Below are 16161 nucleotides of genomic sequence, written 5' to 3'. Positions count from 1 at the left end.
AGAGTAGCCTCCACCTGCCGCAGAGAAAGTTCTTAGAGCAGCAGCAAAATGCCAGCACAGCCAAAAGTAAATAAATGGAGGGGGGGGGGGCAGGAGAAGAAACCAAACCCAGAAAAAAACCCAAAGGATTAGATAAATAAATTAAACCCAGCAGTGAAACACTCAGGAGGAAAGTGCTTCGGTGTGGGCACGCCAGGACAGGTGTCTACTGTGGACGTCACCTGTCTGTAGAGGTGCAGCCGGCTGACCGCCTGGACCAGGTAGTCTTTGGCCGCTGACCACTGAGGGTCACAGTCTGCAGGGCGACCCTCTCCGTCATCTTCATCCTCGGAGGAGCCAGACAAGGCTGAGCACAGCATCTGCTCCAGGGAACCGTCTGTGGGGATCTGCCAATGATACAGCAACTATTTAGAAATCAGCGTGTTTTTCCTGGGATGTTTTTCTCCTAATAATACCACAATCTTGCCGAAGAAAAAGCTCCGACATTTGTTTGACTGAAGACATAACAAGTTGACAGAGCGCTATTATCCACATGCATTTACCTGGACGGGAGGCCTTCAGAGCGCAGCAGTAAGCTGATGACCCTTTTCAGGAGAATCTCAGTTTCTCCAGGACACAGGATGATTTCAGAAACTGTTCATCTCCACTCCCTTGGGCCAAAGGCACCCACATGCTGGCCCAGTTTAACTGATACCTTGGACTCACAAATTTGCTTTGCCAAAATCATTTTCTAAGTATCAGAGCCGGATGAAGTTGGATCAGAGTTCTGAGTCAGAAATCACTTAATATTTTGAAACCAAACCCCCTTTATTCCTGTGAATGACCTTCACATGAAGTTTCTCTAATACAATGCTATTAAACATGTATGTTCTTGTTGGAGTGAACTGTGTTCCTCTATTACATAGTTTTATAACAATCATGGTGTCATCCTATCTGGAGGTGGGAAAGGGGTCTGGGGGAGCAGGCACAGGAAGGAGACAGGGCTACAGTATTTGGCTCCTGCCCTGCGAGAAGCAGAAGCACCCACAGATGTGCCAAGAGACCAAAGGGTCAGCAGGTAAGGGCCTCCCAGACCAGCAGGAGCAGCTGCTAGTGGGGCCTGGAGGGGTCAGTGGGTCAGAGCCCCTGATTTTACAGTTTGGAAAGTGAGGCTCTGATCTGGTGAAGCCAGCTGGTTCCCCAGACCCCAGGCATCGCTCTGCCTGGAAAGCAGTCCTTTCATGCCCTCTGCCCCATCTGGACCCCACTGGCCTTCACAACCTCCCACCCTCAGGGGCCTGGCTTGTCCCCCTGCTGCCTAGAGGTGTTCTATTACATCCAAACTGTGTTTGAGGCAGGATCACGTGTCAAGGAAAGAGGGAAGGAGCAGTTCTAGAACAGTCAGACACAGCAGCATCCCACCGGGTCCAAGGAGCCAGATTTCAGTAAGGGAACTCCCGCCCCGAGGTCCCAGGAGAAGGTTCTAGAGTTGCCCTCGGGGAGAAACCCAAAGCGTGAGAGCAGCCGAGCGTGCGTACCTCGTCTAGGTCAGCAGAGTAATTCAGGACTCGTTCTGCATGAAGGTCATCAAAGCCAAATTGGGATTTCAGGTCAGCCTGAACCTTCTGTGGGTCCCACATCAGTTCCTTCACGGACAGGCTGTAACCTGACTCTGCAAGACAACAAGTGCTTTATACTGTCGGCTGCAGCAGCACTGTGACAGGTCGAAAGTCATTTCGAAAATGATGTCTTTTCCACTTCGAACAGAAAGGCAAATGCAGTGCAAAGGCCAACTGGACCATTCACAGGAAGAGCAAACAGAAGCTAATCCAGAGCTACAGAGATTGCGGTGATACATCACTTGCTTCCTTGCATGCTCAGCCCTATCCAATTCTTTGAGATCCTATAGACTATAGTCAGCCAGGCTCCTCTGTCCGTGGAATTTTCCAGGCAAGCACACTGGAGTGGGTTGCCATTTCCTCCTCCAGAAGATGGTCCCGACCCAGGGATCTAACCCTCATCTCCTGCATCTCCTGCATTAGCAGGTGGATTCTTTACTACTGAGCCACCTCCTGGCGCATAAATGACCACAAATTTCTAGAGGGTAATTTGATAATGGGCTTCCCTGGTGGCTCAGACAGTAAAGAATCTGCCTGCAATGCAGGAGACTTGAGTTCAATCCCTGGGTCGGGAAGATTCCCTGGAAAAGGGAATGGCAAGAAGTTTATGAAATTCACATATTGAACCCAATAATTTTGTTTTAAAAAATCTATCTGAAGAAACCTAATAAATGCCTGAAGGAAAAGTCACGAACCATGATATTACTGCACTGATTTTACACTGTTTAAATATTGAAAACCAATTCAGTGTCTGGCACTGGAGGAAGGAAGGAAATATGATTTATTTATAGCACAAAATACTGTGGAGTCTTTAAAATTATATTTATAAAAATTATTTAAAACCAAAGAAAAAGTTTCCCCGCAACAGAGCTAATCAAGATATAAAACCCATAAGGTACCCAAGTAACCCAGCAACACCATACAGAAGTGGCAACCCCTGCCCCAAAATCTACACCTGAGACCTCCAAGGTCGGGTGACCTCCGGGGAGTATGGCAACTTCAAACCTAAAAGCACACAAATTCCAAGATGAAGCTGCATCTGGAAACCCACTCTAGGTCATTTCAGATCATGATTCAACAAGCATCAGCTGAGTGCTACAGTTACACAAGCCTCCACCTCAAGCCCTCCTACGAGACTTCACCTGCCCTGAAATTACTGCTGTGAAGATACCAGGAAGTCAGGGTCACAGGGAGCTCTGGGTAGGTTCTGAAGTGGAGGGGAGGGGGCGGCTACCCAGGAATCTGGCTTGGGGAAAAAACAGGTTCTGAGATTAAAACGAGTACTTCCTGTGTGTGCAGAGGTGCCAGGAAGGAGATATTGGTCATAGTATAGACTTTCAGTTAAAGGTAAGTTCTGGAGATTTCCTGCATGACGCTGGGATTACAGTCAACAATGCCGTATTATATACTTATCACTCAGACATCATTATCACCCAAAAAAGGCAACTGTGTGAAGTGCTGAATGTTTTAAATAACTTGTTTTTGGTGATCATGTTACCATGTATACATATAGCAAATCATTACCTTGTACACTTTGAATATATACAATTTTGTCAGTAAAATAAAAGAAAATGAAAATTTAAGGAAACAAGAAAGGATACCTGGGTCAAGCTAAGTCATTTCACCTTTTCCTGTGGAAAGACTATTCGGTTGGGGGTGGGGGGATGGTTCTAAATCCATATCACCTTTCTGCTCTTATTGTTTTTCAAATACTTCAAATATTTTTCAAATAATAGGAGTTCAGGAGGGAAGAAAGGCTGAAATCAAAGAACTAATGGGACTTCCCTAGCAATCCAATGGATTGGGCTCTGTTCGTCCTTTAGGAGTCCAGGTTTCCATCCCTGCTCAGGGAACAAAGATCCCACAAGTCAAGTGGTACAACCAAAAAAAAAAGAACCAATGACAGGTCTATTCTTAGAGGGCACAAGTCCAAGAGTTTTAAAATCAGTTATTTTTTTAATTAAAAATAACATATTTATTAGAACTGACTGCAGAATTTTGGTAGAAAATCAAGCTGTTTTGAGTTTCAAATTTTCAGTCTACCTCTATCAGAAACAACCGATTCTTTCTTGAATTTGATATTTTATTTAAATCATTTCTTTGAGCAGCATGTGAGCTCTGTGGTGGCTGCTGATAAATTTAACCAGTACAACAGTGAAATGTCACAATAGTGGTAAGATGCCCACACCTGTGGCCACGGCTCCACTCTCCTGCAGGGATGCCAGCGTTGAAACAGCCGCCTTTAGCACCAGTTCAGAGACCCTGAAAAAGGTGTGGTTGAGAGGCAGCCAATCTAAATCTTCTAGAGCTGATAAGGACCTGGAAATGAAGCAGAACCAGAACACCATTAGCAAAACAGGTGGCATCCCCCTGGCCCGCCCCGCCCCACCCCAGCAGGATGTGGCTGGAACTCACCGGGCCGGAGTGTGACCCCAACTCCCTGGACCAAAAGTTAACAAAAGTTAAGCGCGTTCTTTGGTCCACTCGGGAAGCCGACAGGTGCCAAGTGCTGTGACCTCAGAAGAGTGCTCATCAGCCCTCCTGTGTCAAGTTTGGACACTCAGTCTAATATCCGGGGACCCCCTGCCTACTGGAGAACCCTGTGGGAAGCCTTGTTCAACTTCATAATGTTCTGATTCTGAGTTATGCACCAGAATGAAGGGGTAGGAGTCCCTGGTCCCCCCGCCCTCCACTCCCCAGCTCTGCCTGTACCTCAGCTCTGTTTGAATCTCAAAGGCCCCGTCTGCACCCCTGGACCTCCTGCCTGCACATCCAAGCACCATCCACACCCCTACCTTACACTCCTGCCCACAGCAGCCCCTGGACCACCCAGGGACCTGGGGGTGCACACTCCAGTGGGGAGAGCTGCCCTCCATGGTGGGTAGGGAAGGGGCCTATGGAGCTCTCAGAGTGGGCTCTGGCCCCTTGCACAGGGAGCTCCGGCTGCTGCAGAGGCCAGGGGCCCCCTTTGGAAAAAGGACTCCTCTCCCCTGGCTTGAGGACAACACTGACTGCTCTCACTGATGGCAGAGAAAACAAGTCATGGTTTAAAATCTGGAAAGAATATCAACTTTTACTAATAAAATACCCTATTGGTACAAAAGATTTACACAGAGTCCGATTTGGGGAGGGGAGGAAGACCACATTATTAAAATGTGGGAAGCCACCTGGGAAGGGGTCCTCTCAAAGGTCACCCTGTTATGGAAACCATGTGTCAGAAAGAGATAAGCAGCACTCAAAGATGCAGAACAGCCGGGTTTATTCAGCACTGTTGTGGGCCCAGCAGAGTCACCTCCAAAGGCTGAGTGCCCCGGCTTTGTTCCGGGTATCTTTTATACACAGTAAACTTTCTGCTCAAACTGCAGATCCCTCCCCTCCCCAGGTAGCCCTCGTTTCCCTGGGTGTAACTAGGAAGCAAGAACACAGACGTGAAAGCGGTGATTGATGAGCAGCAGCTATTTAAAATAAGGTAAGGGAAAGGAAAGCAAAAGGTTGTTACTTTAATTGGGGGCTTAAATCTCACTCCTATCTCAACCCAGGGTAACATGGGGTCAGGTCCATCACAGGAGACCAGCATGCCGCTCCATGAACCACAACTGGTAAGACTGAGCATCATTTACTAAGAAACTAGTTTAAAGTGTTATTGTTGCAGGGAGAAGTCAATTCTGACTCCTTATAGGAACTGTTTCTTTGATGTGCTTTCTGTTGTTTTGTTATTATTATTAATAATAATTATTATTACTCTCATACAATGTCCTGCCTCAGAGAATCCTGCCCCTCTGCCTGACAAGTGCCTTTGTTCAGAACCCTGTCCACTTAGAGATGGCAGAAAGAAAGAAATTAACACACCCCCCTGCCTGAGGCTTGCCATTCTAGGAGATACTTGCAAGATTAAATGGCCTCTTTACTTTGTGCCCCCACCATCCCCCATCTGTGATCCATGAAAGAACCCGGCATCCAGACCCCGACAAGACGGTAGTTGGCCATCTTCTCCGTAAGCCAGCCAGCCTTCGGAATAAAGTCGGATTCCTTGCCTCAACCCCCCATCTCTTGGATTCATTGGCCTCTCATGCAGCGAGCAGAGCAAGCTTAGCAAGCTTGGACTCAGTAACATTATGTTCATGTCACATCTCCAGTAACGAAAAGCTCAGAAACAACCAAAGACCAGTTCTAAATTATCAAGTAAACTGCGGTCTACAGTACCTTATCAAAATGGAATGTTATTCATCTGAAGACTATCAGGATACAGGAAACATTAATGATGCAACATTATATTGTTTAAATCAGGGAGCACATGCTCTGAATAGCATCACTGCACTTATGTAAAATATTTATACAGGGAATGCGAGGCAGGCGTGGCGAAGCAAGAGCTCGGCCATCTCTGGGTGATATAATTCCAGGGATATAATGCCTGTTTTTCTTGTAGCAATCATTCAGAGATGTATTTTCTCAATAAAAAAGTGAGGAGGAAGAAACCAACACAACATTGCAAAGCAATTATCCTCCAATTAAAAATAAAATTAGGAAAAAGATGAAAATACAAAAAAGAAGACCCAGCGCAGCCAAAACTAAACAAAGCAAAACAAACAACAACAAAAAAAAGTGAGAAGGGTGAACCAAATCCTCTGTAGCTGGTTGCATTTCTCATTTTAACTTACGTCAGAACCGCGTGGAGTAGGTGTCCGCCCGCGAGGACGACATCTGCAATGTGGAAGGTGTTTGTGTAGAGTCTTGGCAGTAAAAGCAGAAAGTCCCAGAGGTGAGGCTGCTGGTGGAGACTCTCTAGCTTCTCAATCACTTCCTCGGTCTTATTGAGATCCATCTGATGGAACAAAATGCCATGTGGGAGTCGGGGAGGCGCAGGGCCACAACAGCTGTAAGAACGCAGAGACCCTGGGGGCCAAAGTCGCACCTCCCGAGTCACTACTTTGAACAGACCCGATTTTAAATTTACTCTGTGAGGTTGGTTTTTTAACTGTTGTGGAAGTTTGAACCGGGGAAGAGAGGTAGACGTCTGTTTTTGTAACAAGCTGAACCAATTTCTAAGATGTTGAGATAGATTTAGAAACAGATGATGAATTGTTCAAATCTGAACAAAACTGGAATAGCTACTGTTATCTGGGTTTTTTCTGTTCTTGCAGCTGAGCATAATCATGACTATATCAGTTATAGTGTCAATAACTGAATACTTCCATCCTCACAAAAATTCGTCCTCCCCCCGCACCCACCAACATGTGACCGAAGCTACGTTCCACGCTGTCAAATGTCCCTTGGAAAGCAAAACGTCCCCCGGCGATGACTGGGGCCTTAACTGAAGGCTGTGTGTCTAATGCAAGTCAAAGGTTTGTGCCATACACATGAATCATTTTTTTTTGGTTTTTTTTGGCTATGCTGTGGCTTGCGGTGTCTTAGCTCTCTGCCAGGGACGGAACCTGGGCACCCTCCAGTGGGAAAGCAGGGCCACTTGCCCTGCGTCACCCAACGCCATGTTCACCCTCTGGGTTTCTAAACTCACGACCTTCCTTCAGAAAAGTAAACTTGCCTTTTAATCCATCTCCTGCACGATTCTGGCTATCTCAAATACAGCTTCTATACAGTGTTAACTAACAATCAAATCACTAGAAAGATGTATTTGAAGAATAAACTTAAAATCAGTGCTTTGAACTTAACCGTAGTGGAAGAAGAATGTCACCTGTCATATCAGTAAACAGGGAATGCTGCAACCATCAAGCCAGCAGGCGCTGCATCCGAGGCCACTCTCCCACCCCCCAACTCCACACCCCTCCCCTGCGCACCCTGAGGAGGTTCAGGATGGAGAGGAGCCAGACACTGCCCAGATAACTAAGATGCACATCCAAAGGATGATTTCAGTGAGCCCAGACTCTTGCATCTTCCCATGCATGGAGAGGCACTGAGCTCATTCACACAAGATCTGCTTTTTCCTTAATCAACAGGAATCTTTCGATGTTCCGACTTCCCTGTCTGTGTTGCAAAAATTCCTACATGTCCAGGTTCCTCCCTTGCCTCTTCAGAGCAGTTCCTCAGAGAGAACTGAGACTGTAAGTGTACATGAAAGCATTAGTCACTAAGTCTGACTCTTTTGAGATCCTATGGACTGTAGCCCACCAGGCTCCTCTGTCCATAGAATTCTCTAAGCAAGAATACAGAGTGGGTTGCCATTCCCTTCTCCAGGGGAATCTTCTCAACCCGGGGATCGAACGTGGGTCTCTGGCACTACCGGCGGATTCTTTACCATCTGAGCCATCAGGGAAGCTGTCCCTGGCTTAAGTCCTCAGCAAGTCCACTGAATAAAACATAATTCTTAAAAAAAAAAAAAAAATAGTTCTTGGACTTTCCCAGCGGTACAGTGGTTAGAACTCTGTGCTTCTACTGCAGGAGGCATGAGTTCCATCCCTGATCAGGGAACTAAGATCCTTTGGGCCATACAATGCAGCCAAAAACTCAAAAATTAAAAATATTTTAAAAAACATAATTCTCAGCTTTTTTTTTTTCAGTCAATGCCATTATGTCTCTGAAGACTAAGTTTCAAACTTTTGTTAAAATACTTACTGTTAAAAAACTGGAACCATAAGGAGAATCTACAAAAAGAAGACGTCAGAGATATTAGTTCAGGCAGCAGCCAGACAGCACATGCCAAGCACCTATTCTAGCTCCAAAATCAAATGCCAATCACAGAGTCCTGCTCTGAGAGATGATTACAACAACCTGAGAAGTAAATCTGAAGAAAACAGTCACTCCTTTCAAAACACATTGTTGTTAAATAAATTCCAGGGAAGTGATTTAACTGGTAAACCAAATTTCAACCATTTTCCATTAATTATTTATTGGAATAACCAATAAATTAAATGGAATCACCAAATAACCATCTATTATTTTCTCAGTCTCCAATTCCACAGGCATTGTGAGCGTACAGAACAGGACAGAGAGAATAAAGGGAGAGTAAAGAAAAACAAGAGAAAGAAAAAAATGGAAGAGGGAGAGGAACATGAAAGTGTGACTTTCAGATTATATTTGGAATCTGGTTGTGACCAAATAAGAAATATGTTCTGGCCTCTGCTTCCAGCTACTAACACAGGCTCCTAGAACTCTCATTTCCCGAGTGGAGGGTGTGATGGGAGCATCTCTTTGTGTGTCAGTCCTTGTTCCTGACAGGAGAGCTTCAAAAAGCCCTGTGACCTCCAAGTGATGCCAGTGCCTCTGAACACTGAGGACATGCCTGGGCGCTTGGGTGTGCAGATGGCTTCACTGGAAAAGCCGAGACACATTGCTGAGACAGGCTGGACTTGGGGCCTACTTGGGACAAACATCTCCTGCAGTTGGGCTAAAGTATGAACAGGATAAAAAAGGCCACAATCCAACTGTCCTGAACATGATCCCTGCAGACTGCACCTCCCAGGGGGTGGGCAGATCACCCAATATGACCCACTCACCCGCCCCACCCTCGTCCCACTTAAGGGAGCCGGTCACTTGATCTCGCTCTCTTCTGGGCAGCAGGGGCCTCAATAAAGCCTCACCTGAATTTCTCATCTGGTCTCTGATCAATTTCTACTGACTTTGAGGAGCCCAAGAACCCAAGTTGGTAACAGAGCTGGACCTTTCATTCCCCCCGCACCAGTGACCACCCCTGACCGTCAGAGAGTGAGGGGCTGGAGATGCAGTGAATCACCAATCCTAATCAATGGAGCCTGCCGAAGGGAACCACCACAGAAAAAAAGCCCTAAACAATGGCTTCAGAGAGCCTGTGGTAAAAATTATATACCAAATATACTTACGGTAAAAATGTAAATGAATGTCTTTTGTTTTCATTAGCTAAATGAGCAACCCCAAGTACCAGGATGAAGTGAAGAGTCTGAGAGATTTACTTGCCTGGAGTCTTGGATCTTTCTGCCCAGAGTTTTTGTAAGTTTCTAGCCTTGTCCATCACTTCATAAACTTCCTGGGCAAGGTCCTGTATCTCTTTTAAGAAGGCCAGGTTGTCGACCTTCTGGTGAGGAGCAGCTGCAGCTGGGAACCTAGGAGAACTTTAAATAAATGAAGTAAATACCCAGGTAGAACTCATCTATAGGTGAGTCTCCTCAGCAGTTTAAGGTTCTTGGTACCAAAAGGCCCAATTGTCCTCACTTGAGCCTGTGCCCATTTATACCTCCTCCAATGCCCCAACAGCCCACTCTCCTGGACCTTCATCCATAATGGACTCAATCATTAAAAAAAAAAAAAAAACTTGTAGCAATAAATGCTGGAGAGGGTGTGGAGAAAAGGGAACCCTCTGACACTGTTGGTGGGAATGCAAACTAGTACAGCCACTATGGAGAACAGTGTGGAGATTCCTTAAAAAACTGGAAAGAGAACTGCCATACGACCCAGCAATCCCACTGCTGGGCATACACACTGAGGAAACCAGAACTGAAAGAGACACGTGTACCCCAATGTTCATCGCAGCACTGTTTATAATAGCCAGGACATGGAAGCAACCTAGATGTCCCTCAGCAGACGAATGGATAAGAAAGCTGTGGTACATATACACAATGGAGTATTACTCAGCCATTAAAAAGAATACATGTGAATCAGTTCTGATGAGGTAGATGAATCTGGAGCCAATTATACAGAGTGAAGTAAGCCAGAAAGAAAAACACCAATACAGTATATTAATGCATATATGTGGAATTTAGAAAGATGGTAACGATAACCCTGTACGCAAGACAGCAAAAGAGACACAGATGTATAAGAACAGTCTTTTGGACTCTTTGGGAGAGGGAGAGGGTGGGATGATTTGGGACAATGGCTTTGAAACATGGATATTATCATATGTGAAACAGATCGCCAGTCCAGGTTCAATGCATGAGACAGGGTGCTCGGGGCTGGTGCACTGGGAGGGAGGTAGGAGGGGGGTTCAGGATGGGGAACACGTGTACACCCATGGTGATTCATGTCAATGTATGGCAAAACCAATACAATATTGTAAAGTAATTAGCTTCCAATTAAAATAAATAAATTAATATTAAAAAATAAAAATACTGTCTTTAAAAAAATAAATAAAATAAAAATTTTAAAAAACTTGTCCAGGGACATGGTCCAGTGACTAAGAATCCTCCTGGAAATATAAGAGATGCAGGTTGGATCCCTGGGCGAGGAACTAAGAGCCCACATGCTGCGGGACAACTAAGCCCGTGCAGCTCAACTAGACAGTCCCTGCCCCACAATGAAGACCCCGTGTGCCACAACTGAGACCAGACACAGCCACATCAATAGTTTTTTAAAACCTTGGCCAATTTAAAATGAGAAAGTTATTGGCAAAACACTGTAAATCAACTATACTTCAATTTAAAAAATAACAATAAAAGGGACTTCCCTGATGGTCCAGTGGTTAAGACTACATGCTTCCACTGCAGAGGGCACAGGTTTGATCCCTAGTCAGGGAACTAAGATCCTGCATGTCTTGCAGCATGGCCAATAATAATAATAATAATAAATTTTTAAAAATGAAAAACAATACAGTTAGAAAGCTGTCCTCAGTCTGTTTATTATCTGTGAGGCTCAGTCGTTTTATATGTTTATTAGTCATTTCATTCCTCTCATTGATTACACCGCATGCCTCAAGCAACATGCCGGGGGTCAACACAGCAGTGAGTGAGGCCCTGCAGGTAGAAGAGGCAGGAGGAGCCCCACGGTAAACGCCAAGTCCAGCCAAGAGGTGGGTCAACCATCCCGAGGCTCCGTTGAGCTGGGGGTGAGCAGGAAGGTCTGGGCGGGCAGAGGGAGCCCAGCAGGGCAGCCCAGAGACAAGTCTGTGTGTCTCACCCCTGATTTTAGACCCACTTGGGCATTATGAAGATGGGGCGTCAGGCAGAGGGGCTCAGGGGGATGTCCAGGGAGCACTGGGGGGTGCCTCCCCAGGAGAGGTCAGCTGTGGGTAGAAGCAGAGGAGCCCCAGACAAAAAGGACACATGTCAGGCCAGGTCACAAGGACTAGCGATCAGGAGGGAAGAGGGCCGTCCCCACTGGGTGGTCAAGGCCACAGCCTCGTTTTCTGCTGGGATGTCCCCTGTCTTCTCATGTTTGAAACACAGCTTCCCTTTGTCATATTTATAAGAAATATCCTCTCCCGGTTTGTTTGTTTGTTTTTCCCTTTAATTTTATGTTGTTTGTTTAGTTGCTAAGTCGTGTCAGACTCTTCTGCGACTCCAAGGACTGTAGCCCGCCAGGCTCCTCTGTCCATGGGATTTCCCAGGCAAGAGTATTGGAGGGGGTTGCCATTTCCTTCTCCAATTTATTTCAGCCTTGAATAATTTTACCACTAGAAGATACTGAGGAATGTAAACTGTGCCAACAATAATGTCCATCAGAGCAATGATCTAAAAGGGTAAGATCTAGGCCCAATGTAAATGTCAAGTTCTAGGAGAAGCGTTAACATAACATCACATGCTTATGAAAAGATTTCCTTTCATCTTTAAAAATGGGGTTCCAGGAAGCAGACTTCCACAGAAATGGTCAGAACTGAGTGGGAGTCTGTGAAGTACAGACTTTGAGTCTGCCTCCCACCCTCGGCCAGGAGGCTGCCCAGGACTCTGCATTTTAACCCACCCTCCTAGTGGTTCTAATAGGGACGATCCTGGCTGACTTCATGATGTGGGAAAATACACAGGCCCCGGATGGTCCCCCATGCTAAAACCAAGACTTAACCCCCAACCTAACTGCAGGTCGGTTTCCCCAGGAAAATAACCCTGTGGGATGTAATTTCAGTGTGAAATTCTCTGATCAACACCAAGGAGGTGGTCCTTTCCATCCCCAAAGAAAGACGGTTTGCCACATGGACCCTCTCTTTCCACACAGGAAGGTTGCCTGAGCTTGAAATGCTCTTTTTTGCTTGTGAGGTTTTTAAAGGCAAGACAAGGAGCCCTCTCTACTGACCAGATGGGATGCTGCTCGATTCATGAATCATTGGATACAGCCAATTCAACCTTTAAAATCTACTTGTGAATTTTTGTTTTTAGCAACACTCTGTAGTTCTAATTTAAAAAATGATAAAACTGCTGTTTTTTCTTAACTTTATATTAATACTTGTCATATGTGGAGGAAAAATTATTTTTCATGACTGAGAAAGAGAAAACATTCTCATGACCTTTAAAATCAGCACAATCTACCCTCTACTGCACTCCATGGGGTTGCAAAGTCTGACACCACTGAGCAACTGAACTGAACCCTATCTACATCCATTCTCAAATTCAGTGGGAACTTACCTTAGTCAGTAAGAAACTACTGATTTAAAATAAAACAAGGAATCATTTCACAAATTGCTGGAAGCTTGTTTAAGTAGGTGTCCAATTACTTTTAGCACATCAGAGGAAAAAATAAGTAAAATTGGGAGAAATTTTTCCTGATTAAAAAGTTATAGATCCAATTAGATTTTTTAACTCCCAAACCTTTTATTATATAAATTCTCAAACACTGTGACTGGAGGAACGGTTGTCAACAGGTAAATCTACCTGCTGCATCAGCCCCCCTGGGACATCAGCCTTTAATTGTCACCACCTACAAGGAAGCAGAGACTTCCCAAGTGGCTTAGAGGTAAAGAACCCACGTGCCAGTGCAGGAGACACAAGAGACATGGGTTTGACCCCTCAGTCGGTAAGATCCCCTGGAGAAGGGAAGGACCACCCACGTGAGTATTCTTGCCTGGGAAATACCACGGTCAGAGAGCCTGACAGGCTACAGTCCATGGGGTCACAAAGAGTCAGACATGACAGAAGCAACTTAGCACACACGGGGAAATCCCAGGGCTGAAACAGGCATTGTGCGGAGACCAATTTCCTCCTTCCCAAGTCCAACTCTTTCTTTGGTCTTTTTATCAGGTGACATTGGACCCTGCCAGGTATCGGAGGAGCCGTGAATGGAAGAGCGGACAAAGGAGATCTGATTCAGGAAGACAAGAAAAGGCCACCTTGCAGGTGGCCCTCAGACCAGTAGGAAACCACCCTCTCAAAGGGCCCCGAGCCAAACGCTACGTCCAGCAACCCCCGTGGGATTTCAGTGAAGGACCTGAGGATGTCAGAGGTGGGAGGAATCACTCAGGCCCCTCCCTCAGTTTGCAGACAAGGAAACTGAAGCCCTCTGAGGGTCCCCAAAGCCAAAATGTTTCTCAAGCAATGTCTCTCTTAGAAAGTCATCATTCAAATAATGGGATCATAACCCTAATAGGTTATGATTTAAATAATAAAACCCTTTATTTGGGGGGCTCCAAAATCAGTGCAGATGGTGACTGCAGCCATGAAATTAAGATGCTTACTCCTTGGAAGAAAAGCTACAACCAACCTAGACAGCATATTAAAAAGCAGAGACATTACTTTGCCCACAAAGGTCTGTCTAGTCAATGCTATGGTTTTTCCAGTAGTCATGTATGGATGTGAGCTGGACTATAAAGAAAGCTGAGCACCAAAGAATTGATGCTTTTGAACTGTGGTATTGGAGAAGACTCTTGAAAGTCCCTTGGACTGAAAGGAGATCCAGTCCATCCTAAAGGAAATCAGTCCTGAATATTCACTGGAAGGACTGATGCTGAGGCTGAAACTCCAATCCTTTGGCCACCTGATGCAAGAACTGACTCATTGGAAAAGACCCTGATGCTGGGAAAGATTGAAGGCAGGAGGAGAGGGGGATGACAGAGGATGAGACGGTTGAAAGGCGTCACCAACTCAATGGACATGAGTTTGAGCAAGCTCCAGGAGTTGGTGATGGACAGGGAAGCCTTGCATGCTGCTGTCCATGGGGTCACAAAGAGTTGGACATGACTGAGCAACTGAACTGACCTGAACCCTAATAAGGTTGCTGGAGGGTCAGCAGAGGGAATCTATGTAAAATCTTAGCACAGAGTCCAGCTCCCAGCTCTCTTTAAAGGGCAGTAATAGGGACTTACCAGGTGGTCCAGTGGTTACTAATCCACCTGCCAGTGCAGGGGACACAGGTTCAGTCCCTGGTCCAGGAGGATCCCACATACCACAGAGCAACTAAACCCGTGTACCACAACTACTGAAGCCCACACCCTAGAGCCCACAACAAGAAAAGCCACTGCAATGAGACGCTCACACACTGCGATGAAGAGTAGCCTCCATAATCAGAGAAAGCCTGTGTGCAGCAATGGAGACCCAGTGCAACCCAAATAAATAAGTAATTTTTACATATAAAGTAGGATTGTGAAACAATTTTAAAATTAAAAATTAAGGGCAGAAATAATACAGCTGATGCTGGGACAGACACATTTTCAGCCCAAGAGCTGCAGGAAAAAGCAAGCAAGATAAACAGGACAGTTGCTTCTATTACATGTGTGTGTGTGTGCTAAATTGCTTCACTCTTTGTGACCCCATGGACTGTAGCCCACCAGGCTCCTCTGTCCACAGGACTCTCCAGGCAAGAATACTGGAGTGGATTGCTGTGCCCTTCTCCAGGGGATCTCCCCAACCCAGGGATCGCACTAGCCTCTCTTACATCTCCTTCCTGCACTGGCAGACGGATTCTTAACCACTAGCACTGCCTGGGAAGCACTGTTTCTATTATAAATTCTGCTAATGTCTGTTACTGGGATCTTCCCCAGTGACTCAGTGGAAGAATCTGCCTGCAATGCAGGAGACACAGGAGATGTGGGTTCAATCCCTGGGTCAGGAGGATTCCCTGGAGCAGGAAATGGCAACCCAGTGCAGTTCTTGCCTGGAAAATTCCACGGATGGAGGAACATGATGGGGTATATCCAGCCCATATGGGTCACGCAGAGTCAGACACGACTGAGCACACATGTAAATTTTTCTCATTCATTTACTGCCAAGGCACAGTCTAACAGAATTAGGATTGTTTCTTAAGACAGCCAGATCCCAATGCAAAAAAGTAATTCTCTTAGGAACTGTCTGGTCTTGAATGCCCCTCAGCTGCCTTGTGGCCGCTAAGGCCAGCCAGACGCCTCCCTTCACTGCCCACCAGTAACCCAGGACACGTGCTGACAAGCAGAGTCTCAAGGATGTAAAGGCTTTTGAAACCTGTAATCAATCTGGAGTTTAAAAGAGAGGGAAAGTTAGAGAAATTCCCAACTGAGGAAGGAAGAAATAAAGTAAAAAAGTCTTTGGCACTTTCTTTAGATCTATTTTTTTTTAATCCATGTCCACCCTGGAATTATTTGCTTTTCCTGGAGAATACAGCTCTGAAGCTACATGCGACTTGAAGACGTTTTTCCTGTTAAAAAGATCACCTCCAAAGTTATTGCCTTATTGTCCTTCTTGGACCCAAACAAGCTTTGTGTCTTACCTACAGAATTAATATTCGTGTTTTTAAAGGTTGACATAACTAGTTTCTCAACTGTTCCTTGAACCAACTTTGTCTTCCTACTGATCATGTAATTAATTAAGTAACACTCAGTGATATATCTGTTATACAAAAGACATTTTTAATTTTTTGAAAATTTACCTGTGACAGAATCTATACTCATTCCCCTACATTGGATGTGTAGAATCTTAACCACTGGACTGCTAAGGAAGTCCCCCCCATTCCTATGTTGATATTG

At 45.5% G+C, this 16161-nt stretch overlaps 1 protein-coding gene across 1 annotated transcript in view; it reads right to left on the bottom strand.

The window, feature by feature from the left end:
• The window catches only part of ABCA13 (ATP-binding cassette, sub-family A (ABC1), member 13), a 402303-nt gene that overhangs the window by 353324 nt on the left and 32818 nt on the right, over nucleotides 1–16161 (bottom strand). Inside the window, exons 4-9 of the mRNA XM_010831050.1 lie at nucleotides 9486–9640; nucleotides 8169–8197; nucleotides 6257–6420; nucleotides 3787–3917; nucleotides 1518–1651; nucleotides 222–386 (exon numbers count right to left, since the gene is read on the bottom strand). Of these exons, the coding sequence (XP_010829352.1) occupies nucleotides 222–386; nucleotides 1518–1651; nucleotides 3787–3917; nucleotides 6257–6420; nucleotides 8169–8197; nucleotides 9486–9640 (778 nt within the window). The remainder of the gene's footprint in view (nucleotides 1–221; nucleotides 387–1517; nucleotides 1652–3786; nucleotides 3918–6256; nucleotides 6421–8168; nucleotides 8198–9485; nucleotides 9641–16161) is intronic.

Source organism: Bison bison, unplaced genomic scaffold (assembly GCF_000754665.1).
Source record: "Bison bison bison isolate TAMUID 2011002044 unplaced genomic scaffold, Bison_UMD1.0 scf7180017864522, whole genome shotgun sequence".
NCBI classification, from domain to species: Eukaryota; Metazoa; Chordata; class Mammalia; order Artiodactyla; family Bovidae; genus Bison; species Bison bison.
Note: the sequence above shows the minus strand (reverse complement) of the source record. Positions and strands in the feature narration are given on the sequence as shown.